This window comes from Capra hircus, chromosome 2, assembly GCF_001704415.2.
Source record: "Capra hircus breed San Clemente chromosome 2, ASM170441v1, whole genome shotgun sequence".
Lineage (NCBI taxonomy): Eukaryota > Metazoa > Chordata > Mammalia > Artiodactyla > Bovidae > Capra > Capra hircus.
In genome coordinates this window covers 6,521,373-6,547,175 of record NC_030809.1, presented here as the reverse complement: position 1 = coordinate 6,547,175, position 25,803 = coordinate 6,521,373, and the positions used below count along the sequence as shown (strand labels likewise).

General features: G+C 53.4%; 2 protein-coding genes across 3 annotated transcripts in view; both read left to right on the top strand.

The window, feature by feature from the left end:
* Window positions 1-13,861, top strand: part of ASAP3 (ArfGAP with SH3 domain, ankyrin repeat and PH domain 3) — a 50,092-nt gene extending 36,231 nt beyond the window's left edge. Inside the window, 21 exon segments of the mRNA XM_018055606.1 lie at window positions 225-310; window positions 719-794; window positions 976-1,062; window positions 1,244-1,353; window positions 2,496-2,565; window positions 2,884-2,971; window positions 4,852-4,900; window positions 5,023-5,213; window positions 5,295-5,428; window positions 5,705-5,765; window positions 5,768-5,798; window positions 5,985-6,162; window positions 7,350-7,435; window positions 7,603-7,718; window positions 8,350-8,417; window positions 8,512-8,619; window positions 8,747-8,942; window positions 9,762-9,987; window positions 10,530-10,558; window positions 10,561-10,619; window positions 12,512-13,861. Of these exon segments, the coding sequence (XP_017911095.1) occupies window positions 225-310; window positions 719-794; window positions 976-1,062; window positions 1,244-1,353; window positions 2,496-2,565; window positions 2,884-2,971; window positions 4,852-4,900; window positions 5,023-5,213; window positions 5,295-5,428; window positions 5,705-5,765; window positions 5,768-5,798; window positions 5,985-6,162; window positions 7,350-7,435; window positions 7,603-7,718; window positions 8,350-8,417; window positions 8,512-8,619; window positions 8,747-8,942; window positions 9,762-9,987; window positions 10,530-10,558; window positions 10,561-10,619; window positions 12,512-12,586 (2,124 nt within the window). The 3' untranslated portion in view covers window positions 12,587-13,861.
* The window catches only part of TCEA3 (transcription elongation factor A3), a 46,867-nt gene continuing 38,868 nt past the window's right edge, over window positions 17,805-25,803 (top strand). Inside the window, exons 1-4 of one of the 2 annotated variants that reach the window (XM_018055597.1) lie at window positions 17,805-18,035; window positions 23,334-23,396; window positions 24,141-24,246; window positions 24,690-24,834. In XM_018055597.1, the coding sequence (XP_017911086.1) occupies window positions 17,967-18,035; window positions 23,334-23,396; window positions 24,141-24,246; window positions 24,690-24,834 (383 nt within the window). In that variant the 5' untranslated portion in view covers window positions 17,805-17,966. The remainder of the gene's footprint in view (window positions 18,036-23,333; window positions 23,397-24,140; window positions 24,247-24,689; window positions 24,835-25,803) is intronic. The other variant, XM_018055592.1, reaches the window with a different exon arrangement.

Here is a 25,803-nt window from a genome sequence, read left to right as displayed (position 1 = left end):
GCGGGCCCCAGGGTGAGGGTGGGGTAGGATGTGTTTTCCAGTCTACATCCCTGAACCCTTGGGGCCAGTCACAGTCTTAGCCCAGGTCCTTGCCAGATGGCCCTTGAGATGTCACCCAGGTTCAGTCTTGGCCAGAAAGATTAGCCCGGGATGAAGACAGCAGCCTCTTGTCTCCAGGATTCCGTCTTGCTCACGTCACACACTTTGCCCTGCCCTCTCCCCAGTATCTGCTGAAAGCCGGGGAGAGCCAGATGAAGCAAGGTCCTGATTTCCTGCAGAGCCTCATCAAATTCTTCCACGCTCAGCACAAGTAGGTTCCCCCTATGTCCCACCCATAGCCCCACAGTCTCTTGCCCCTTAACCCTTCAGGCAACCCAGAACAGGGTCATCCCCAGTGTCTGGCAGACCTTCGAAGTTTCTATGTGTAAATATATATCATTGGTAACGCTTTTCGCAGCTGCTCTTAATTGAATGTTCACCAAGTATCAGCCACTAAGTACTTGCCAACCCCCTGTGAGCAGCTACTGATATTATTCCCATTTTACAGATGTGAAAACTGAGGCTCAGATTTACTAAGATCACATAGCTAGAAAACAGGATCTGGACCATCACACGGTACTACCCACCAGGTGCCCTGGGATCTTTAGAGCACCTTTTCTCATACTTAATCTCTCATTTTCATCTCTCTCTCTGGTCCCATGCTTGGCCTCAAACTCAGCTTTTTCCAAGATGGCTTGAAGGCAGCTCAGAGCCTGTCTCCCTTCATCGAGAAGCTGGCAGTCTCGGTACACACAGTAAGTCGGGCTTCACCCCCAAGCGTGTGGTCAAGCCCCCTGTCCTCCTGGGAAAATCTGTGGCTGTGGAAGAGCTGGCTCCTGCCAAGAGAGTGAGGCCGCTGCCCTGCTGCTCTGGGCATGAGCTCCGTGCCTGGCACAATTGCCAGCTGATAACCGGGTCCTGCCCTTCATCCCATAGCTGCGTCAAGCCCAGGAGGAGGAGCTACAGAAGCTGACCCAGCTCCGGGACTCCCTCCGAGGGACGCTGCAGCTCGAGAGCAGAGAGGTCAGCCCCCAAATCATCCCCGAACAAGTGCCCACCCCCTCCCAGGGCCACCCTGGAGGGAGGGAGAGAAAGGAAGACCCCACAGGGTCCCCTTGAAAAGGTCTCCCTGAGTGAGAACCCTGCAGAACGGGGCTCTTTGCCCCACATGCCCTGAGGTCTCTTTTACGTGTCCAAGCAACAGGAGAGTCTGAGCCGGAAGAACTCGGGAGGTGGCTACAGCATCCACCAGCACCAAGGCAACAAGCAGTTTGGGACAGAGAAGGTTGGCTTTTTGTACAAGAAAAGTGATGGGTAAGTGACTCAGAGAGCTCAAGTAGCTTGCCCGAAGCCACACAGACAGTAAATGATAGGGTTGAGGGAGGTGCCGGAAGGGCTTGTTCCTATTATTTGTTGAGGGTTCCAGGGCTCTCCATGCTGCAGTGCAAAATCATCAGAATCCTGGCCTCATGAACTTCTGCTGAACGTTGCAGTTCTTAATGTAAAGAAGAATAGCAGCGCCAAACACTTTTTGGGCGGTCTCCATGGCCTCACTCTTAACCGTTGTAATATACTGAATATGCCTGGACATGAAAATGTGGGCTGTGCCTTGTTCCCTTGTGTGAAAAACAAAAATCAGGCTGTAAATGCAAAAGCCTTTATGGGATCCATTCATTAATTTTTTTTTTTTTTTACTAACTAATCAGTTTTTATCAGAGAAAAATAACTTGGTTAAACCAGTTAATATTTACCCCTTATAGGAAAAGTGTTAAGTAGCTTTGACTATGGATTTGCTCATTTTATTTCGCATGCTGAGTTGCTTCAGTTGTGTCCAACTCTTTGCAATCCTGTGGACTGTAGCCCGCCTGGCTCCTCTGTCCATGGACTTCTCCAGGCCAGAATACAGGAGTGGGTAGCCATGCTCCCTTGCAGGGGATCTTCCCAACCCAGGGATTGAACCCGCGTCTCTTACATCTCCTGTATTGGCAGGCGGGTTCTTTAACATTAGTGCCACCTGGAAAGTCCATCTTATTTTGGGAGTCTCAGTGTTTATCTTGCTTTGTCTTTAATCATAATTCATCTCTTGTGGTCAAGAGCCTATTCCTTCTCTCAGACTAGGAGCTCCCTAAGGTTGCAAGCTGTGTCTCTTCCATCAGACTGGAAGCTCTCAGAGGACCAAGATCGCATGGTCCCCTTTAGAATAAAGATTCTCAGAGAGTGGGGCTGTTTCCCCTCTCTGACTGGGAGCTTTCTAAGGGCAGGGCTGTGCCTCCTTCATCAGAAGGGAGCCAGGGAGTGAGGAGTATAGGGGTCGGAGTCAGGGGACAGAAAAGGTAAAGAAGTGGGACTGGAGGTCATACAGGTGGGGTCGGAGACCTGGTCCAGGACCCTGTTCACTGACATGTTCACACCTAATGTGAGCCCTGGGTGATGGTCTCTTTCCCTCTGGGCCCTAGAATTCGAAGAGTCTGGCAGAAAAGGAAGTGTGGAGTCAAGTATGGCTGCCTGACCATCTCACACAGCACGGTGAGGCCTGGAGGATGGGGGTCTCAGGGCATGATGGGTCCTCTCCTCCTGGTGTTCAGAACAGACAGGTGGCAAGTCCTCCCTCTAAGATGCAAACCTGGATCCAGGGAGCTGGAGACCCCCTGCAGGAGGAAGGATGGGCTCCAAAGCCCCCAAGCTGGTCTTGTTCCATCCTCCACATCCTTGAGGTGCTGGGAGAGGGGAGACATTAACTGGAACACGATTATTATGTCCATTTAACAGATTGGGAAACTGAGGCCTAAGAGTTTGGGAGGCCCAGACGGTAACTGTACATCCTCCATCCGCAACTTCCCACAGATAAACCGGCCCCCAGTGAAGCTGACCCTGCTAACATGCCAAGTAAGGCCAAACCCCGAGGAGAAAAAGTGCTTCGACCTGGTGACCCGTGAGTAGTCCCTGCCCCCTACACCTCAACTGGCCAAGGCTTCTCTAAGAGACCAGTCAGTCCTGGGAGGCTCCAATTAGGGGTCTGTGTCCAATTCCGCAAGTGAAAGTGAAAGTTGCTCAGTTGTGTCTGACTCTTTGTGACCCTAGAATTCTCCAGACCAGAATACTAGAGTGGTTACTCTTGCCCTTCTCTAGGGGATCTTACCAACCCAGGGATCGAACCCAGGTCTCCCGCATTGCAGACGGATTCTTTACGCCACCAGGGAAGTCCAAGAATACTGGAGTGGGGCTAGCCTATCCCTTTTCCAGGGGATCTTCCGGACCCAGGAATCGAACCAGGGTCTCCTGCACTGCAGGTGGATTCTTTACCGCTGAGCTTCCGGGGAAGCCCCAAGTGTTTATCAAATAGCCTACTACAGGCATACAACTCTTCAAGCCCTGGACAGGCTATTTAAAGGTTTCACCCTACGTCACATTAAAGATTAAAATGCACCCACATGCATGCATGCGTGCTTAGGCACTAAATTGTTTTCTGACCGCATGGACTGTAGCCCACCAGGCTCCTCTGTCCGTGGGATTTCCTAGACAAGAATACTGGAGTGGGTTGTCATTTCCTTCTCCAGGGAATCTTCCCCACCCAGGGATCGAACCCTCATCTCCTGCATTGGCAGGCAGTTCTTTACCACTGAGCCATCAGCGAAGCCCAGAATATATCCATACACCACTCTGAATATGATTATTTCTGTAAAACATATTTAAATGGATTTGGGTAATTTGGCTTTCAAAATTAATATTACTTAAAAATGTTCCATTTTCATCGTTAGGAGTCTTTGGTGACAGGCATCTCACAGGGGCTTGCACAGGCTGAGAAAGCCCTAGATCTGGTCCTTGGGGAGCTCTACCTGGCCGGGTGTAATGTAGAGACCCAGGACTGCAAGGGGATGGGGAGTGTCCAGAAGAGAGGTGCAGATAGGGCCCCCTCAGAGATTAGAGGACAGAAGTCCTGCCCTGCCTGGGGGGATCAGGAAAGGCTGCTGGGAGAAGAGAGCGCTAGAGTCTGACCTTGAAGAACCCAGAATGTCAAGTCTAGGGAAGGACATTTCAGGAAACAGGACCAGGTGTGGTGAAAGGCATGGAAACAGGAGGGTGGACCCACCAGTTTAGCCAGAGTGCAGGGTTCACACAGGAGCAGTGGGAGATGAAGCCTGGGAGTTTCTCTTTTTTAATTTATTTATTGTATTTATTTGGCTGTGCCAGGTCTTAGTTGCGGCATATGGGATCTAGTTCCCTGACCAGGGCTCGAATCTGGGCTTCCTGCTTTGGGAGCATGGATTCTTAGCCATTGGGGTCACCAGGGAAGTCCCTGGGAATACCTCTTAAAGATTTGGACCTTCTTTCCTGGAAGGAGGGAGCCATAGGAGGCCTCGGAGCAGTGAAATAGCATGATTAGGGCAGAACCTGGGGCCCAGCCATCTGGCAGCTCGTGCAGGCTAGGGGGTGGGGTGGGGGACAGGCCAGGAAGACCAGAAGGGAGGCTGTGGACCTGGGGCTGAGTGGGAAGGTGGTTGTAGGTTCAGAGGATACTCTGCTTGTGGGCCGAGGGGGGATCTTGTGCCCTGGGAAACGGCGCCTGCCCCTGGAAGCGGGTTCACACAGAGGGGCCTTCTTGGAATTGGACTTTGAAGGGGACTGCTGAGAAACTGCCCCCTCTGCTGGCCACTGTCATCACCCTCCCCTGGTAGCCTAACCCAGCCTGGCCCCACGGGGACAAGAGCTCCCTCTGGACCCAGCACTTGGGATGAGACCCTCCTGGGCCCAGGGAGGTAAGTAAGGCCAGCAGGATCCCTGTGGCCCAGACAACCTCTCCTCTCCCCGCAGACAACAGGACGTACCACTTCCAGGCGGAGGACGAACATGAGTGTGAGGCGTGAGTGCCCCTCCACGGCCAGCCTCGGGGTGGGGGTGAGGGAGGCAGCCTCCAGCCCTGATGCAGAAGCCCCCCATCACCGGCGGCGTCATCCCCATGCTGTGGCCCGCCCGGCTCTGCAGGTGGGTGTCTGTGCTGCAGAACAGCAAGGACGAAGCCTTGAGCAGTGCCTTCCTCGGGGAGCCTGGCAGCGGCTCGGGGCCCTGGGGGGCCGCCGGGCTGGACGGGGAGCCCCAGGACCTGACGAAACTGCTCATCGCCGAGGTCAAGAGCAGGCCCGGGAATGGCCAGTGCTGCGACTGCGGGGCTGCAGGTGCGGCTGGGCGAGGAGAAGCGGGTGGAAGCAGAGGGGCGGGGCCCACGCCTCTAAGGCACGAGTGGCTCTATTTTGCAGACCCCACCTGGCTCAGCACCAACCTGGGCGTGCTCACCTGCATCCAGTGCTCGGGCGTCCACCGTGAGCTGGGCGTGCGCTTCTCACGCATGCAGTCCCTTACCTTGGACCTGCTGGGCCCCTCGGAGTTGTTGGTGAGGGCGGGGTGGGGCCAGATGGGGCTTGGGGCGTGGCCTGGTTAGGGGGCGGGGCTTGGGCCGGTTGGCTCAGCTCCGCTGGAGCTTGTGGGGTTGGATGAGGCCCGCCGATTTGGGGCCAGGACCCAGACAAGCCCGAAAGAGGATGGTCAGGAGCGGAGCCTGGACCAGGAGGGAGGCTGAGGGGCAGGACCTCTGGAGGCTCAGTCCTCCAGGGGTGGGTGCTGTCCTAAGCTCCAGGTCTCAACTCCATCACTTTCCCCACGAACCCAGCTGGCCCTGAACATCGGAAACACTCGCTTCAATGAGGTCATGGAGGCCCAGCTGCCCTCGCACGCAGCCCTAAACCCTCAGCGGAGAGTGACATGTAAGGAGATTCTCAGATGGGGGCGGATGCCGGCCAGGGAAATTCTGCTTCCCCAGAGCCCAGGGAGAAGCCTGGGGAAAGAGAGGAGCCTCCAGTCTGGAAGGGTCCAGGGCATGCGGGATGGTCTCAAGGGTCAGCTGGGTGGAAACAGTCCTTGCTCTGACATCCTGCGGTTATTTTTGGCAGGAGCACCCGCAGGGACTATATTGTGGCCAAGTATGTGGAACACAGGTTTGCCCGGAGGTCAACCCCCGAGCCTCAGAGACTCTGGACAGCCATTTGCAACCGGGATCTCTTGTCTGTGCTGGAGGCCTTTGCTAATGGGCAGGACTTTGGACAGCCACTGCCAGGGCCCGAGGGGCAGGTGAGAACCTTCTCTAAGGACCACTTTAGCACACCCTGTCCTCCTCCAGGACTGGCTATTACTCCCCGCTGCCCCCACGTATGTCTGTGTATGTGTGTGTATGTATGTGTTAATCACTCAGTCGTGTCCAACTCTGCAACCCCATAGACTCAAGCCCACCAGGCTTCTCTGTCCATGGAATTGTCTAGGCCAGAATACTGGAGTGGGCTGCCATTCCCTTCTCCAGGGGATCTTTCCAACCCAGGGATCAAACCCAGCTCTCTTGCTTTGGCAGGTGGGTTCTTTACCATCTGAGCCACCAGAGAAGCCCGTGCCCCACCTCTGACATCTGCTCAAACCCTGCCCATCAGAGGGGTAAATGGGAGAGAGCACAGCTTCAGTCAGGCAACCTTGAGGCCAGATCCTGGCTCTGTCTTTTCCTAGCTGTGTGCTCCTGAGCAGGTTACTTAACTTCTCTTAAGTCTCTTTTTCCCCTCATCTGTAAAAAGGTTAATGATAGCACCCACAGGGTTGAGGTGAGAATTAAGTCATGTATGAAAGGGCCTGGTGCATAATATATGTGCAATAAATGACAGAATCTTTTCTTTTCTTTTTTTTTTTTTTTTGAAAAGCCTTAGAAATGGGTAGGGGTGGTGAGATCAGAGCAGGGGAAGGCCGTCGCATTGGTGACTCCAGTAACAAATATCACATGAGCTGGGAAGGAAAGGATAACACAGACTTTTGAAAGATTAAATGGACACTGATTGGGCATCAGAAATTGGGTGCCTTGTCTTTGAGCCTTCTGCCTGATATCTTGGTGGAGCTGTCCAGGGGCCAGGGTGGGTGCAGCACTTTCTTAGGGTAAAAATTTGAAACAACTTCCGTGCAAATGATAGCTGAAAGGTCAAGGTTATTTGCCGTCTTGGGGGTCATGAGAGGGACGAGCAGAGAAAGGAGTGCAGGGCCAAGAACCAAGTTTGGGAAACACCTTCTCCTGGGGGAGGAGGAGGTAGAACCGCTGAAGGAAGGAGTGAAGGAATGGCCTTGCACCCCGCTCTGGAACCTGAGGTTTCCCCGTTCAGTCTCCTCTCACTGGGGTTCTGGCACTCTCATATCTGGAGGTGTCAGGGGGCAGCAAGCGTTCAAGAGGGTAATGTTGCGGGGGCAGGTGAACCGGGGGAAACTCAGAGGTGTGGACGTGTATTCAGGCACCTGGAGAGCTCGCCCTGCACCTGGCTGTCAGAGTCGCCAACCAGGCCTCCCTGCCCCTGGTGGATTTCATCATCCAAAATGGGTGAGAACCTTCCTGCTCGCCTGCCCACCTCCTCACGCTCCCCTTTCCTTCCTCTTTTCCCCATCTCCTCCCTCCCTTGCTCTCCCTCTTTTGCCTCTGACGCTGACCCCCTCACCTATCTGTTCCCTTCCTACCTCCCTGCCTCCCTGACCCCCCGACACCCGCAGTGGTCACCTGGATGCCAAGGCTGCTGATGGGAACAGCGCCCTCCACTGCGCTGCTCTCTACAACCAGCTCGACTGCCTCAAGCTGCTGCTGAAAGGGAGAGCCTCAGTGGCCACAGGTGGGGCTCCGACAACTCCTCCATCAACCCCCGCTTCCTGACTGCCCCTCATGGGGGACTTCCTGCCTTATTCCCAGACACAGAGCACGTATAGAGTCCAAGCACTGCCAATGGACTTTGCAGACAGACTTGGGTTCTAATCCTGGCTTGCTTCTGACCACCTTTGTGATGTTGGAGTTTGTCTGTTCATCTCTTGAACCTTAGCTTCTTCATCTGTAAAATGGGAATGAAATCACTGACTTAGTAGACGTGCTAAAAGGATAAAATAAAATGTTTCTGAAAGTACCTAGTCAAGTAAACATTAACTAAATCTGAATAATAGTGCTTGTAATAGCTACTGTTTAATGTGTTTACTGTTTAATGTGTACCTGATAATGTGCCAGGGTTTTTCTATGTCCATCAACTAATTTAATCCTTACAACAACCTCATCAGTAGTTGGTGTCATACTCATTTTATAGATGAGACAGTTAAGGCCCAGAGAGGTTGAGTCACTTCTCCAAGGTCACACAGCCATGAGGTAGCAGAGCCAGGATTAAAACCTAGACAATTTTGATTCTAAGACTCATCTTAACGTCTGTGCTATAATGCCTCTTTGACCCTAACCATGACCGCTGCCTTTATCCCTCCCAGTGAATGACGCAGGAGAGACGGCTCTGGACATAGCCAGGAAGAAGCAGCACAAGGAGTGTGAGAACCTGGTGAGATCTAGGGAAGGAGAGGGAGCCCCTGAGCCCCCCTCTCTCTCCACCGAGCCCATGGCCTTCTGAACTACAAAGGCTTTGTGTTTGGCAGCTGGAGCAGGCCCAGGCTGGGACCCTCACCTTCCCCTTGCACTTGGACTACCCCTGGGGAATTTCCACAGAGCCTGGCTCTGACAGTGAGGAGGATGAGGAAGAGAAGGTGCGTCCCAGCCTCTCGGGTCTCCAGACAGCCCAAGGGAAGAGTCAGATGGGCCCTGATTGAGGAGGGGCAGGGCTGAGCGTGGGGAACCAAGGCCATCTTCCCTATCACAATTTTTCCCCAGCAGCGCTGTGCACTGAAGCCCCCAGCCCAGGCCCGCTGGACCAGTGGGAGGCTGGACATCAGCAATAAGACCTATGAGACCATCACCAGCCTGGTACCAGCTGCCTCTAAGAGCCAGAGTGAGGATCGCCCCCCGCCTTTGCCGGTCAAAAACCCTTCTCGGCCCATGGCCCACGGGCGTGTGGGACATGCCAGTGGAGGTACGGTCGGTTGCCCAGAAAAATGCTCTCATGCCGTTCATTGAGGGCCTGCTAGGTACTGGGGGACTGAGCTAAGAGTGCTATGTTAGTCCGTGTTATCCTCACCATCACCTGGCAGGTAGGGGTTATCATCTCCTCCTTACAGGTAAAGGCAGGGAGATGTTAAGTAACATGCCCAATATCCCACAGCTAAGCGGGGGATGTGGGCTTCAAACCCAGGTATGTCTTATTCCAGATTCTTCAGTGCTTCACTTAAAAGAGAGGGAAGAATGTTTTGAGCATCCACTGTATCTCAAGTCCCTTGGGGTCTACTGAGACACAGTCTAGAGAGGGAGATAAAAACTGGAAGCTAGCTCATTACAATCTTAAGGCATAGTGTGACATAGAACATAAATCCCGAAAGGAAAGAAGCAAACTTTTGCTGACTATTTCTCCAGCACCTAGCACAGTGCCTGGCTGTTGTCAAGAACTGTTGGTTGAATGAATGAATAAGCTTGTTTTGGGAACTCAGGAGAGGAAGGGAGCCGATCCTGTTGGGATTGGTGCGAGGGTTAGGAAGGCTTCCTGGAAGGGGAAGCATCAGAGCTGAGCCTGAAGGATGAGCAGGAGAGTCCAGATTGAGGAGAGGGTGTGAGCAGAAGCAAAACTGAACAGCGTGAGCCATGAGACTGAAGCATGATGGGGAAGAGTTAAGTGCTGGAGAGGTGGGGGGGGGGGGCGGGGGGGGTTGGGAATTGGGAGAGAACCGTGATAGATCCCCAAGGTCAAAATTTCCTTTGCATAAGTGATGAAGACAGGCTTTATCACTTCTGATTTCAGATCGTTCTGAAATTCCCAGCCTGAGCTCAGAGTCCCTTGGGGCCTCTGAGAACCTGAGCAGCCCAGCCTCCTCCTCCTCCAGCCTCACAAGCCCCGTGGAACCTGGGGGTCCCAACGAAACCCTACCCAGCTCTGAAGAGGGCCCCTGCGAGCCCGCAGGCCCTTCCCGCCCCAGCCTGACATCTGGAACCTCTCCTGCAGAGATGTATCCCCCGGTCAGGTTCAGGTTGGTGAAAGCCCGGCTATGCAATGTAGCCAAGTCTCCAGACCTCTCTGAGCCTTCATTTACTTCCCCACCTGTAAAGGGTGCCTGCCTGAAGCCTGAGATGCCTCCCAGCTCTGAGGCCCATGAACAATGTGGAAATGCTAGACCTTAAGTGGAGGGTGACTGGACCTCTTCCCCCTTCACGCATCTGCTCCCGAGTCTGGGGCTCAGGCTGGAAGAGCGAAGGCCTCGTCCTTCCTGTGTACTTGTTCTGGGGGCTCACAGTGGGGTCTTCACTCTGTCCCCACCTCCAACCCAGGATCCAGTCTTCCCTTCCTTGCAGACCCTTCAGTTTGGAGTTTGGGGAATAGACATGGGGAAATTTCCAGTGTGGAGGTCAGTTCCAGGCCTCTGAGGCCTGTGATGGACTTGGCCTGGGGCCTCATGGACCATCTACCCAGCCATCCCAAGCCCCCAGCCTCGCTCTCTCCCTGAGCCTTTCCCCCCAACTCCAAGGGGCTCTCTGGGCACCGGGGTCACATTAGCCTTTCCCTGTCTTCCAGCTCCGAGAGCACGCGCTCCTATCGGCGGGGGGGCGGAGCCTGGAAGAGTGTCCCTCAGCCCAGCAGCCTGTACCCGGAAGGAACGTGAGGGTAGGACATGTGATTTGCAGGATGGTGACAGGGTGCCTGGGCTTCCCAAGTGACGAAGTGCCAAAGAATTCACCTGCCAAAGCAGGAGACGTGGGTTCTATCCCTGGGTTGGGTAGATTCCCTGGAGTAGGAAATGGCAACCCACTCCAGTATTCTTGCCTGGAGAATCCCATGGACAGAGGAGCCCGGTGGGCTTACAGTCCATGGGATTGCAGAGAGTTGGACACGACTGAGCAGGCACGCGTGCACAACAGGGTGCCTAGGAGGCAGAGTTGGCCAAGGGTGAGTGTATTCGGGGGGGAGATCTCTCTCCAGCACCGGGGGCAGCCTTTGTTTGGCCAGTCCCTGTCCTCGTGCTCCTGCTCCCCTGCTGCAGCCCTTGATGGGTGCAGCTGGGGAGAGCGGAGGCCTTGAGAGACGGCAGAGGTGGCGAAGCCCAAGTTCTAGCTGCTCCCCAGGGGAGGATAAGCAAAGCAGTGTCAGCCAGCCTGATCGCTGAGAAGAGGTACTGCTTCCCTGCAGATGAGGTAGGATTAGGGTGGCAGATTAGGATTAGGGTAGGATTAGGGTACCAGCCCTTGGTTTGCCAGACTCTCCCCTTGTACAGGAGTCTCCTGGAATCTGCTGAAATTTATAGGCATTCAAGGATGTGCTATCATCCTCTTGCAAGCTGTCATCCCTAATCCAGCTTCTCCCTGCTGAATCACAGAGTCTCGAACAATCACACATCTTTAGATGAGGAGCCTGGGGGTGGGCAGAGGACAGAGGCAAGCATGCCAAGAAGGAAGCCATCTCTGTTCCTAGTTCCCCTGGGGATTCACCAGGGATGGCATCAGTTGTATGTTTTGAGAGTAATGGATGGGAGGAACTGGGGGTCTCTGAGGAATCGTCATCCTCAGTCCACCAAAGGCAGGCACCAGTCACGAATGTGTGTCTACGGCCACCATCGTCCATTACCCGCTTGATGCCCGTTGTTGAGATGTGAGAATAAGGACCTGGGCTTTGGTGTGTGGAGGCCTTGGAGAAGTGGTGTTTCACTTCTTCAAGCCTCAGTTTTGTTCTCTAAAATCAGATATTTCATTCACGATAATTTCATTTACCTACAACAGAACTGTTTGAAACTGAGTGAGATAAACAGCTGGGATATAATAAGTGCTTGTGTGCGTGCCAAGTCACTTCAGTCGTGTCTGACTCTTTGTCACCCTATGGACAGCAGCCTGCCAGGCTCCTCTGTCTGTGGGATTCTCCAGGCAAGAATACTGGACTGGGTTGCCCTTCCCAGTGCTTCAGTTCAGTTGCTCAGTCGTGTCCGACTCTTTGCGACCCTATGAATCACAGCACGCCAGGCCTCCCTGTCCATCACCAACTCCTGGAGTTCACTCAGACTCATGTCCATCGAGTCCGTGATGCCATCCAGCCATCTCATCCTCTGTTGCCCCCTTCTCCTCCTCCTCCCAATCCCTCCCAGCATCAGAGTCTTTTCCAGTGAGTCAACTCTTCGCATGAGGTGGCCAAAGTACTGGAGTTTCAGCTTTAGCATCATTCCTTCCAAAGAAATCCCAGGGCTGATCTCCTTCAGAATGGGCTGGTTGGATCTCCTTGCAGTCCAAGGGACTCTCAAGAGTCTTCTCCAACACCACAGTTCATAAGCACCAATTCTTCGGTGCTCAGCCTTCTTTACAGTCCAACTCTCACATCCATACATGACCACAGGAAAAACCATAGCCTTGACTAGACGGACCTTAGTCGGCAAAGTAATGTCTCTGCTTTTGAATATACTATCTAGGTTGGTCATAACTTTTCTTCCAAGGAGTAAGCATCTTTTAATTTCATGGCTGCAATCACCATCTGCAGTGCTAAGAAGATACCAATTTTCATCCTTTTCTCCCCAGGTCGGCTTCCCTGAAGGAGATGGCTCGAGGACTGGGGTTCTCCTACCAAGTTCTGTGCAGCTTTTGCAGGACTAGCTCCTTGCTGGCCCTTGCATGCCTGAACCACCCTTGTGCTGAACCCCAGCATTCAGAGCTAGGACTTCAGCCCATAAGACTGAGGAGCTGAGGTGTTCATGCCCTGGGGTCTTGTTCTTTCTGTCCCTTGTGCCTCTGTGGCTGGCCTTCCTCCCTGCCATGAGCCCATGCCCCTGCCAGGAACACTGGGCCCTCTGTGTTAGAGCTGACAGTGGTTTGTTTTCCTCTATCTCATACCTGCCAGGGACAAGGGAACCCTATGTCTGGAACCCTAGTGCTCCTGACTTAGCTCCAGCTGCAGAACCCTAAATCTTTCATCAGAGCAGTGTTTCTTCCATCAGTCTGGGGGACTTTGGCCCACCTTCATCATTCTGTAGGCCGGGGATTCTGCCAGACTAGGGACTGTCTTCTCAGCCATTCATTAGCCTAGTATTCTTTGACTGAGTTCTGGCTCTTTGTCCATTCCTGGGCCAGGCACTGCAGAGGCCACAGGAATAAGATACAGGTCCTGCAGCTGAGGTCCCTTTCCCAGCAGCTGGTCCCAAGAGTTAGGCTTGGGAATGGGCAGGACTATTCCAGAGGATGGTTCTGGGCTCAGGGGCAGACTAACAAATCAGCTGGCTCAGCCTGCATCCATCCGGTTGGTCAATGCCCATGCTATACTGGCTGTTAAATAAATATTCTAAATATCACTCCTTCTGAGGGACAGCACAGCCTTCCTGTGGACCTCTGCTAGATCCCCAGCCAGGAGGTAGGGTAGGGCTCACCCCCAGTTTGCCTGCTCTCCTTGATTTAGCCAGAAGGACAGGCATGGTCTAGGATGATTATCGTCACTTCCCTCCTGTTTCTCTCAGTCAGCTCAGGAGCCTTCCAGTCTCAGGGGAAGCAAAGGGCCAAGAAAGAAGAGAGTGATAGAAATGGAGGGTGGAGACTTAGAGGTTCTACTTCCTAGCATCAGAAATCCCACCATCACTTTCAGGCCCATAGTGGAAAACAGATACACGTACGCCATCATCAGTCTCTAATACATCAGTTCTGTGGGCGCTGGGCACTGAGTCCTGGCAGGGACGGACGGGATGAGCGAGGGAGGCTGGAAGATGCCAGTGGCCAACGTGGCAGCCTGGCCAGGGAGGCTGGGCTGTTTACCCTGGAGACCTGGCCAGTCTGTGATCCCACAGGAGCGGGGTTGTCTTCAGAGCCCCCAGTGACTGGTTTTATTCATCTCAGATCTGTTATTATTTCATTCATCTCTAATAAAGGATTTTTTGGAGTAAATTTCAGTGGTATCATTTATGTGCTCTGAAGAGCCATAGAGAAGGGGAGAGATTCTTAGGGCTTGGAATTCTTGCTCTTGACTTGGAAAGGGACAGCCCGGTGCAGAGCAGTAGATGGCAACCAGAGTGATTCTCCCCACAAGGCCATATGGCAAGGCAAAGAAATCTTTTACTGTTCCCAACTGGAAGGTGATACTGGCATCTAGTGGCTAGCGTTCAGGGCTGCTGCTCAGCATCCTTCAGTTCACAGGCCAGCCCATCAAAACAATGAATTTCCACAATGTTAATAGTGCCGAGGCTGGGAAACCACGGTGTAAGGGAGAGCACTGGACTGGGAGTCTGGAGACCTGCAGTGTAGCTCTGCTGCAGTCCCTGCTTCAACTTCATCTCCCCTGAGACAAGGATTGGAGAGGGTAGTTTATCTGTGAGATGGTCCCAGGAAGCACAATGAGGGAGCAGGGATGTGAAGCAGAAGGTCGAAAAACAGCACAGGAGGGACTTCCCTGATGGGCCGGTGGTCAAGAATCTACCATCCAAGGCAGGGGGTGCGGATTCCACCCCTGGTTGGGGAACTAAGGTCCCACGTGCTGCAGAGCAGCTAAGCATGCGCACTACAACCGGTGAGCCCCTGCGCAACTAGAGAGAAGTGACTACAGAGAAGCCCGCATGCCCCAACGAAGATCCCACATGCCGCAACTAAGACCCAAGGCAGCCAAATAAATAAATATATTTTAAAATATTTATTTCTTTAGCTGCACTGAGTCTTAGTTGAGGCATGTGGGATCTAGTTCCCTAACCAGGGATCGAACCCTGGCCCCCTGCATTGGGAACACAGAGTTTTAGCCACTGGACCACCAGGGAAGTCCCCTAAATAAACGCATATTTTTAAAAAGAAGGAAAAAAAAGCAGTAAAGGGTGTGTTAATGAGTTACCACCGTGAGAAAAGAAGGGAACTTCTGACAGATTGTATTAATTAGAACATGCCTTCAAGTCATCCCATGGAGACTGAAGAACTGGTGTATTTACCCCCAACTCTAGTCTCTTGCTGGTTCAGGGGTCCTTTCTAGGAGTGCCAGTTCTTAATTCTCAACTTCCAGGCTGCTCTGAAGCCTTCAGTCAGATGCAGGAAGCTGTCAGAGATGTGTTTAGGAACCTGATCCAAAGAACTGGCTCATTTGAAAAGACTCTGATGCTGGGAAAGATTGAAGGCGGGAGGAGAAGGGGACGACAGAGGATGCGATGGTTGGATGGCATCACTGACTCAATGGACATGAGTTTGAGTAAACTGGGAGTTGGTGATGGACAGGGAGGCCTTGAGGTCAGTCCATGGGGTCACAAAGAGTCAGACACAACTGAGTGACTGAACTGACCTGACCTCCAAGGTGGATGGGTAGGCAGAGGGGAGGTAGTGGGTACCGCCTAATAACGGTTACACAGTGCAATCCTAGGCCTCACTGGCTCTCAGTCTTCCCATCTGTACAAAGAAAGAATAGGACTTGATGTTTTCTTAGCGTCCGTTCAAGCCCTGATGGAAGTCTTGGCTTCTTTTGATGTCACTTAATTCACAGTGGGAGTTGTATGCTTTTTTGAAAAGACCAGTCCTAAGTAATTGCAGACAGCTGTCTCTTCAACCCAGAGGGTCTTGCTTGGGTTGATAAACCCTAAAAGTGGCTCATAGTGCTTTTTATGATCAGGCCGCTCCCCCTCTGCACCCTCCTGTCACCTCTGTGCTGTGGCCATGCCAGTTTCTCAGTTTCTTTAACCCTGACAGGCCAAACACTCTCCCTTCCATAAGTTTTGCACATTTGGAATTCCAGCAGAATTGATTTGTACTTCTCAGGATGTTCAAGGCTAAAAGTGCATGGCACCTAGTAGGCGCTCAATAAAAACATGTATGAATGAATGTTTCTTGTTCTCTCTCATTTTTCTTCAATATTTATCTATTTGGCTGTGCTGGGTCCAGTATTCTTGCCTGGAGAATTCCATGGACAGAGGAGCCTGGTGGGCTACAGTCCATGGAATCACAAAGAGTTGGGTCTTAGTGGTGGCCCTCAGGATCTTTGATCTTCATTTCACCATGGGGGATTTTTTTACTTGTGGCATGTGCGATCTAGCTCCTTGACCAGAGATCGAACCTGGCCCCTGCACTGGAAGCACAGAGTCTTAGCCACTGGACCACCAGGGAAGTCCCTCTTCTCTATTCCAACACTCTCCTCCGACCCTCCACCTCCCACTGAGCACATCTGCCCAAAGTTTGAACGTCATTTCTTCAGAGAACATGACATGCCAAATGGTATAAAACCCCTTAGATATGTCTATAAAGTATCCTGTACTTCCTCCTGACCCTCACCCTAGTTGTGATAACACAGAATTGACGGTGTCCATATTTGTAGGTTTTTCTTACCCAGAGACTGCCTCAAGCTTGCTGGGAAGTTTTAGCCCAATTTTAGAAATGGAGACTTGATTGGGAAAAAAGTTTGTTTATTTGGGTTTTATTAGCTCTGTAGTCCTGGAGAAGTGCATGAATTGTGTTCTGCAGGACTTCAAAATGGGGCGGGCGTATAAAGGAGAAAATGGCAAAGTTATAGTCAGTTACATGAGCTGTTTATCAGGAATTACAATTGCAGCTAGCCAGAAGTAAAGGTGCTTATGAAGTAAAGATTGGTTGCGGTCCAAAATGGTTGCATAATTATAAGGCGAGACCTTGAGACAAAAAGGTTTGCAGCTGGCAGGTATTGTTCTGAGCACTCTGGTGATGTTCTTGGAGCTGGTACAGCTCAAAGAGAGCTTAAGGGTTTTGTTTCATCTTTTTTTTTTTTTTTTCTATTTGGCTGCACAGTACATGGTGTATGAGATTTTAGTTCCCCAACCAAGGATCGAACCCATGCCCCTACAGTGAAAGCAGAGTCTGAACTACTGGACTGCCAGGGAAGTCCTGAAAGTTCAAGTGTTGAACGGCGCAGAGATGTGTCTGATACCAGATCCTCAGTGGCTACCCAACTCCACATTTGTATGCCCGAACTATGATCACGTATTTTAATTTCAGTTTGTCATCAGAAGCCAGATGAGTCCCTCTGTCATCCATTCTCTAAGGTTCTCTCAGGAAAGTCTGGATATTTCCCTTGAACACCTCCAGCTACAACTCCCCACACCCCACACACTGTGAACCATTTTCCCTGACTCCCCTCCAGGCCCATAAACACTCTCACACACACACTGCACACACGCATAGATCATTTTCTATCAATTAAACTCACTCCTTTAGGGAGGGATGTGGGTCTGCTGGGGGCACTGGAAGGGTCCTTCCACAGGAACAGAGACGTGTGCACAGCTGTGGGGGCACAAATTTGTTTCCAGACCCAATCTCCTTGCGGAGGCAGCGTGCAGACCCTGAATAAATAAAGGGCACTCACGCATCTGGATCCAAAGTTCTCCAAGTCGGGCGCACTTAGGGATCTCCCAAGCCCTCACCAGGACCAGAAACGCAAAACCTCGCTTCAACAAACAAAACTGAAGGCCACGGTGGCCCTGGATACACACACATGTGCGCAGGCCGTGTGCACCAATGAGTGAGCACGGAGATGGGCCAGAACTGGATTTCACGATCATGTAAAAATAAGGGGATTCGAGTATACAAAATTGCCTCCACCTGGGCATCGGCGCCAACTAGGTGCTCCGGGTTTGAGCTGCAGAGGTTGCAGAGAGGAACCCTCCTCGCCTCGACGGCCGCCCCCACTCTCCGGAGCGCCCTCCTTCCCAAATCTTCCTTCCGCTCCAGGACCCCCACCCCGCCCCTCCAGGACCGGCCGGGCTCTCGCAGCCTTGTCCCTCTCCCAGGGAGGCCGGGCTGGCTGGCGCGGGCAATCTTTGCCCGGGCGAGTCCTTGAAGTCTATATTTAGTGCACGCCGCCCCTCCCCCACGTCGGGAGGCCCGCGGCAGAGGGGTGGGGGGTGTGGGGGGAGCCCCGCCCCCGCCGGGCGTGTGTGTCGTGTGTGTTTGGGGCCCGCGCGGCTGGCGCGCCCTCTGCCTTTTTACGCCTCCGGCACCCCCCGCGGCCCGGCTGTGGCCCCTGCGCCCCTAGCCCCGCCGGGCGTCGCGGGCCAACATGGGCCAGGAAGAGGAGCTGCTAAAGATCGCCAAGAAGCTGGAGAAGATGGTGGCCAGGAAGAAGACGGTGAGGCTGCAGAGTTCGGGCTGCAACCCCCGCCCCCCGCCCCGGGACAGGAGCGGCGCGTGAGAGCCCGAGGAGTCCCGGGGGCGCGTGCTGGCCAGGCGCCCGGGAGGCGCGCGCGAGGGACTCGGGGACCCGAGGGAGGCGCGGCTGGGCCGCGCTCCGCGCCCCGGGGGGGGAAGATTGGCATCTCAGGGTGGGCGTGTGCGTGGCGCCGGGGGTGAGGTGTGGGAGGCGTCGGGTGGGGGAGCACCGAGCCAGCCCCTGAAGACCCGAAGGCTTCTTGTGCACGTCCGTCTGGACCTGCAGGGTTGGGGGCCCCCGGGTAGGTTGTGCGTAGGTCGTGGGGGGCCCGGGAAAGAATGGGAGACAGGAGCTGGAAAAGGACTTTCGGAGCCTCTGGACTCTGCGTGTGCAAAAGCCCGTGGGGAGCATTGGCGACCGCGGGAATGGGGACCCGGGGATAGGGGTGGGAAGGACTCCTGGGTGACCCGAGAAGTGGGAAGAAACTTGAGCTGATGAGGGGTGCTGAGCCGTGTGTACCCCGCACCCCGGGAGTGGAGCTGGCCCAGAAAGAGCCAAGGGCCTGGGTTCCCGCAGCCGCACGGCTAGAGGCTCCAGGAGCTGTTGGCCACTCTCGCTTTCCTTGGCCGCGGGGTGGGGCCCGGGCCCCGGGCGGGGGCCTAACAGGTGTCGGGCGCAGCCGCTGCGCCCACGGGGCCCGCCGGGCGGGGGAAACGGGGACCGGCTGGCGGCCAGGGCTGGGGGCGGGGGCGGCGGCGGCGGGGACAGCGGAGCCGGGAGGTTGAGAAGAATCAGGGATGGCAGCCCTACCTGCGGATCCCTGAGCGCTCAGTGCCCGGCTTGAAGTTAATATTTGATCCTTCCCGTGATCTTTGCCTCAAGTTGGCTGCCGCTCGATTCCTAGCCGAGCAAACTTGGCCTTGGGACAGGGAGGGCTGGGACTCACCCAGAGTCGGGTGAGAGGGGAGGGTAGCCTGGGAGGGTAGCCTGGCAGGCGGTCCCCCCTCCCCTTAGACACTGTCCCAGAACCCTCCTCCTTCTGCCATCCAGGGGCACCTGCGGAAGCAGGACTTGAATATCCAACACACTCTGTAATCTTAGAAGCTCAGGAAAGGGCCGGACCCTAAGGGTGCCTTTAGAGCAGGGACAAGGGAGGGGTTGCTGGGTCCATGGGGTGACAGGGAGCCCTCGTGTAAGACATGGACAGTATTGAGTTGGTGTCCATCTGAAGACCAGAGCCTCAATTTCTTCATCTGTGAGATGAGATGACCTACCTCCTGGGAAGGATTGTCAATGGGTTTTTTTTGTCTGTGCTGGTGATGGCGAGGGTGGAAGACGGTGAAACCCTTAGGATGATCTGGGCTGGCGCTTGGGAAGGCTCAGAGAGTGACACGTGCTTTTGCTCAGCCAGAAGAAATGCAGAAACCTGCAGGTTTTAAGGAGTCTCCATTCCAGGATGCTCCAAAGTCAGTGAAACTGAGCCTCAAGTCATCAGACTCAGCTGGGCATGGCAAACCCCAGCCTGGGTCTCCTGAACCAGATGCCACCTCAATCAGACAAGTTGTCCCTGCCCTGCCGGTTGCTGACCCCCAACTTGGGCCAGGAGATTCTAGGCCTCTTGGTGAGAGGGCAAGAGTGGGAAGCTTAGGAGACCTGAGACGAGGCAGAGTGGCTGAGGAGGAAGGGACCTGCCCTGGCCTCCCCTCACTCCTTTTATGGCTCTAGACCCACCACTCTGCTTTCTCTCTCTAGCCCTGGATTTCTTCTTCTGTGAAATGGGAAGAAGTAGTGTCCTTTGGCAAGGAATCCTGTGGAAGTACTCAGAGCTCTCTCCAGGAAAGATGCAAGTCTGGCCACAGGGTCCCTGGAGCACAGAGCCAGTCTGCAGCCACGTCTGCGCCTGGGTTCTTGGCAGCATCTGGGTGGGCACAGAGCTCTGGGCATGTAACCTAGAAAGGTGGGGCCTGTTCTGGGAGCCAAAGTGGGCCCGCCCAGTGGTGGTTAGGGGGAGGACACACTTCCTGTAAGAAGACGGATCTTCCACGTTGCAGCTCAGACCCGGGATTTACTGCCAATTACTGAAGTCCCAGCAACTTAGGGCTTTTGTCAGATGCTGTAAGCGCATACCTTCTGTAGCAGCCTCAATCAAACAGCAAAATGCCACACAATCACACACATAGACATAGCTACATGCAGCCACACACCGTGTGGTTAAACGAGCAACTGTGAACATAAATAACGCATGACAGATGTGGTTACTGACCCTGACATGACTGACACACTGACCATTATATTTTCAGAAAAAGACACAAAGACAACTGTATACATGTGTAAACGTGTGCGCGTGCACCATAAGCTGTGCCCTGACGTGCAAAGCTATAAATGTAGCAAACAGCTGCACTTACGTGTCCAGGCGGGTTGTGACACAGACGTCATCCCACAAAGACAAATAGACACATTATATTGGGTTGGCCAAAAAGTTCGTTCGGGCTTCCATGCCAGCGTTTTTGGAAAAACCTGAACGGACTTTTCCATCAGCCCAGTCCTCTGAGCTGCATACACACAGCAGCTCCCCACCTGAACTGGAGATACTGCTGGCTGCATGTCCCATACGTGCATGCCAGAAGACGTGCCTGGCAACATTTGCCCATGGCGTTGTGAGTTCAGCTACAACTGGCACGCACGGCTGTTCTCCAACATGACCCAGTTATATATACAGTGTGACATACACAGGCACACACCCAGTGGTGAGCTGGAACTGGCTTAATGTTGATTGTTGAACTTTCAGGGATTTTGCAAGCCAGTTGTTAAGTACAGCAATTGTTTTTAACATTAAACTATATGCTTACAATTATGTTAAAAACAAATGTCATAAGTACTCCAGAGTCATCACTTCCTTATTATTTTATTACTTTTTTCTGTCATCTATGGTCTGGAGGCTATTTATTATACTGTATTGTATCAATATGGGGCTTCCCTGGTAGCTCAGCTAGTAAAGAATCCACCTGCAATGCAGGAGACCCCAGTTCAATTCCTGGGTCGGGAAGATCCCCTGGAGAAGGTATAGGGTACACACTCCAGTATTTGTGGGCTTCCCTGGTGGCTCAGACGGTAAAGAATCCACCTGCAGTGCAGAAGACCTGGGTTTGATCCCTGGGTTGGGAAGATCCCTTAAAGGAGGGCATGGCAATCCACTCCAGTGTTCTTGCCCAGAGAATCCCCATGGACAGAGGAGGCTGGTGGGCTACAGTCCATGGGGTCACAAAGAGTCAGACACGACTGAGAGACCAAGGACAGCACAGCATATCAATATGGTCTGTATCACTCATTTCTCCCCAATGTCTCCTTCATTCAGTGACAGCTTACTCTAGCTTGACATTGCTGTAGGGAGAATATTGACGCCACGGAAACTGACAAACGCTACAAATCGATTTTTTCCTTTGAGAACCTGCTGTTAAACATTTACCAACATACCACTGCACTTACCCATGTTGATATTTCATGACTGCAGATGTCTCGCCAGACCCATGTCCGTACCTACTTGCACAGTTGTATAGTGGGTCAAACCCAAAAGGTTTGAATCCTAGCTCAGTTCCTTATAACATTGAGCAAAAATTCACTTCTGTTTCTTGGATTTCTCTTCTGTGAAAATGGGATCTTGATTCTTTAAAAATGAGAATAGTAATAGGACCTATCTCATAGACTCATTTCGAGAGTCAGAGGAGATCATGCATGTAAAAGATTTAGAACCGTGCCCAGCAGATAATAAGCCTTTAATTGGTAGTACATGCAGAGTTATATGCCCACAAGTTCCCATGCACACGCATCCGCAAGTCATTCCTCTGAAACATACTATGAACCCAAGTTCTAAGAGAGGCTGAGGACTGACAGAGGGCAGTTGGGGGACGTGACCCAGGGAGCCTGGTAGGGTAGGGGTTGGCAGCTGGTACTGCACAGTGGGGCCAGGGTACAAGGCATACAGGTCACGGTCAGCTGGTGCTTCCCAGGGGCTTGACCTCAGGACAGGAGGCTGGGGCTGGCTTCTAGGAAGTGGGTGGGAAGACAGAGAAGACCGAAAGAGGACGGGGTGGTTCAGGGCCTGGCAACCAGCAGGTTCCACACCTGCGTCTCTTGTCTTCTCCTCCCTCTTCCCCTTCCCGCTTCTGCTTTCCGCTTTATTCATTCACTCAGGGAGCACTGGGCTGTGTGCTGAACCCAGAGGTCTCAGAGATTACACAGTCCTCTCTACCCAAGAGAAAAGAAAAGTACGTATCTTCACAAAAACTCGAATGTTCCCAGCTGCTTCATTTGCAGCAGCCCCAAATCGGAAACTGCCGCACAGTGCCATTCACAGGTGAATGGACCAACAAACTGTGGCCTCTGCCCACAGCGGCAAACAACCCAGTAACAGAAAGGAGCTGTGGCTCTGCGCAGCCGTGGGCACGGAACCTCAGCATGGCAACACCGAGCGAAGAAGCCAGCCAAAAAGGTCCTTTACAGTCACATTCCGTGAGATCCTTAAAAATGCAAGAAAGTAGAATAGTGGTGCCTGGGGTTGGGGCTGCAGAGAGGGGTAGATTACCAAGGGGCGCAAGGAAAATGTCGGGGATGCTATGTTTGTTTGGGGCTGCGCTATTCAGCTTGCAGGATCTTATTTCCCCAAGCAGGAGTTGAACCTATGTCCCCTGCAGTAGAAGCAGAGTCCTAACCCCTGGACCACCAGGGAACTCCCTGACTATGTTCTTATCTTGATTGTGGCGATAGCTTCATGGATGTACATATTATGTCAAAACTCACCAAATTGTAGCTTATAATATGCGTGGTTTATTGTATGTCAGTTATACCCCAATAAAGCTGTTTTTAAAAAATAAAAGCTGGGGTCCTCAACCTACAGAAGGTCACGGTTGGGAAGTGAAGGTAAACCATGAGGTAATTACCTTTAGAGGAAGAGATGGGGAAGGAGAGAGCGTTCCCAGTAGAAGAACAGCAGGGTCAGGGGGTCAGGGTGAGTGGGTAAGGCTGGACCCTGCTCAGATGGGCTGGCACCCGGATGGGTGGCGGGAGGTGAAGTCAGAGAGCTGGTTTGGGGCGGAAGCTGGTGCTTCTATCCTCCTCTTCCTCGCCTCTCCTTTGACTGCTTGTCTGCCTGGATCTGTCACTGGAATAGCCGCCTTCCTTACCTCTTGCCGCCCTCCCTCCCACCAAGACTACGCGATGGTCAGAGAGGGGCCTGGCAGACCCCACAGGCTTCAGCCCTCCCCTTGTGGCCTCCCACAGGAAGGGGCCCTGGACCTCCTGAAGAAGCTCGACAGCTGGCAGATGTCCATCCAGCTGCTCCAGGTGGGTGGCGATGGGCAGCCCCCGGGGCAGTGCCGGCGGCAGGAGGGCGACCTTGTGCAGGAAGGAAAGACCCTCATGGGGAACCCTCCCAGGAGGGGGTCTGGGAGGGACTTCTGAAGGGAAGGCAGCAGGGGGCATCTTGAGGTACTCCAGGTGTGGGAACAGAAGCCTGCAGATGGCAACGGAAGCTTTCTGAGCTCTTGGGGCCCTCTGGGTCTGGGGACAAGACTGACCCACTCTCTTTGAATCCCTAAGTTCCCAAGACCTGAGGCCTCCGGGATCCAGGAGGCCAGCGTCTCAGGGAGAGGTGAAAGCCCCCTCGTTTTTGCATTTTCCATGTGTTACCCATGTGGCCTCCAAAACTCTACCAGAAGCTCTTGGCCCTGAAAAGTTAGCACATACCCAAGCTGTAAAGTAGCCAGAGTTGTGTCTTAGGCTGAAATTTGAACTCCAGGACACCAGAGGGCAGAGAACAGGGAGGAGTCGTGGGCACCAGCCAGGCCTGTGGCTGCCACCACCGCCACCCCAGCTTTACTTCAAAGCTGCAGTTACCCCTGCAGGTGGGGGGCCGGGCCTTGGGCACTGACCTCTCTCAGGGCAGCAGGTCTGTTATAAAGTCAGGGTGATAACCTCAGCCACAGTTCCAGGCTGAAGCCCTGGGGAGCCTGGGCCAGGGCAAGGGGATGGGTGCCCTGGAGCAGGTCTTGCCTTCCCAGGCTGGCTCCTGACCTTCTCCCTTTGCAGACCACCAGGATTGGAGTCGCCGTGAACGGGGTCCGCAAGCACTGCTCCAACAAGGAGGTGGTGGCCTTGGCCAAAGTCCTCATCAGGAACTGGAAGCAGCTGCTGGGTGAGGGGGCAGGGTCCCCGGGGCCGAGTGTTTCTCCCCGCACCTGGGTGCTGGCTTATAGCAGGTGCCCAGAGTGTGGCTGTTGATGACTCAGCTACGACCCCCAGTAGCAGTGCCAGGGTTTGTCTACTCCGCAAATGTGGGGTTTGTAGACGGGCGAGCTTTCGTGTCTGTGTCCCTGTGTGTGTATTTCTCTGTGCTTCATGTGTGTGTACACATCTGTGTGTACACATTGGTGTGCAGAGATATCTTTCTGTCCCCTTGGTGAGCTTGAGCTTGCACCCACATGTGCACATTGTATGTGCATTTGTGTGTAAATGTGCATTTGTTGGGAGAGGGGTGAGGCTGCCCCAGTCCCTGCCCTTTGCTCCTTTCTCCCCCAGAGTCTAGGGTTTGGCTGAGACAGAGTGAGTTGAGGAACAATGTCATGATTCTGTTTTTAGACTCCCCAGCAACCCCCAAAGGAGAAAAAAGAGAGGAAAGAGTAAAAGCCAAGAAGAAGGAAAAAGGGCTTGACTGTTCGGTTTGGAAGCCAGAGACAAGTCTTTCTCCACCAAGGAAAAAACGGGTGGAAGAGCCCAAAGACAGGTACTTGTTCTGGGATGGCGAGAGGGGGCTGACGCTCAACATGTCCTCTGACAGCACTTCTGTTTATAGACCATCTTTCCGTCTTCACACACCAGGAGGTGGGTGTTGTTATTTCCCTCTACAGTGCCCGCTCTGGGGGCCTTCTTGGCCCTGCCAGACTGACTCACGAGACTCAAACAGGCCGTCCCTGGTGGGGCTTCACCTCGAAGGATGCAGGGACAGGAGAGGCAGTGTGCCAGCAGGGCAGCTTCTCATCACCAAGGTGTTTCTCATCACCAAGACTTCTCAGAGGGCAGTGGTCCCCAACCTTTGTTGGCACCAGGGGCCGGTGTCATGGAAGACAATTTTTCCGTGGGTGGTGGGGTGGCAGGAGGGGTGAGGAGGATGGTTTCCGGATGATGCAAGCACATTACGTTTACTGTGCACTTTAATTTCCATTATTGTTACATCAGCTCTACCTCAGGTCAGCAGTCCTTAGATCCTGGAGGTTGGGGACCCTTGTCATAGGGACCAGGCTGTGTCCAGAGCTATTCTCCTGCCCACCCGGATGACATTCCCAGGTACAAAGAATGAGACCTCCGAGGGCAGGAACTCATATCACATCCTCCAATTGTAAGTCCCATAAACCAGGTCTCCAGGATTCCAGCAAGGGCAATGACCAGTTACAAGATTCACAGCACTCGGGGTAGCCTCAAGCTGCGGTTTTTCCATAAATCATTGATAGTTCTTTCATAGTCCATTCCCGTCTAGACAGAGGTTACCAGTCAGGGCTCATTTGCTCTAGACGCAGTGTCACCTAGGAATACAGCTTGATGGTCCACCTTCGTCAGGGTTCCAGGTGAATGGGGCTGGGAACTTACTTGTGCACAGAGAAGGCATATTTTGCTGGCTTTTTAGTCAAAATGGCCTTCAGTGATAAGGAAGCTGAAGATTGGGGAGCAGGGCCTTTCCCAGGGTCACACAACCATT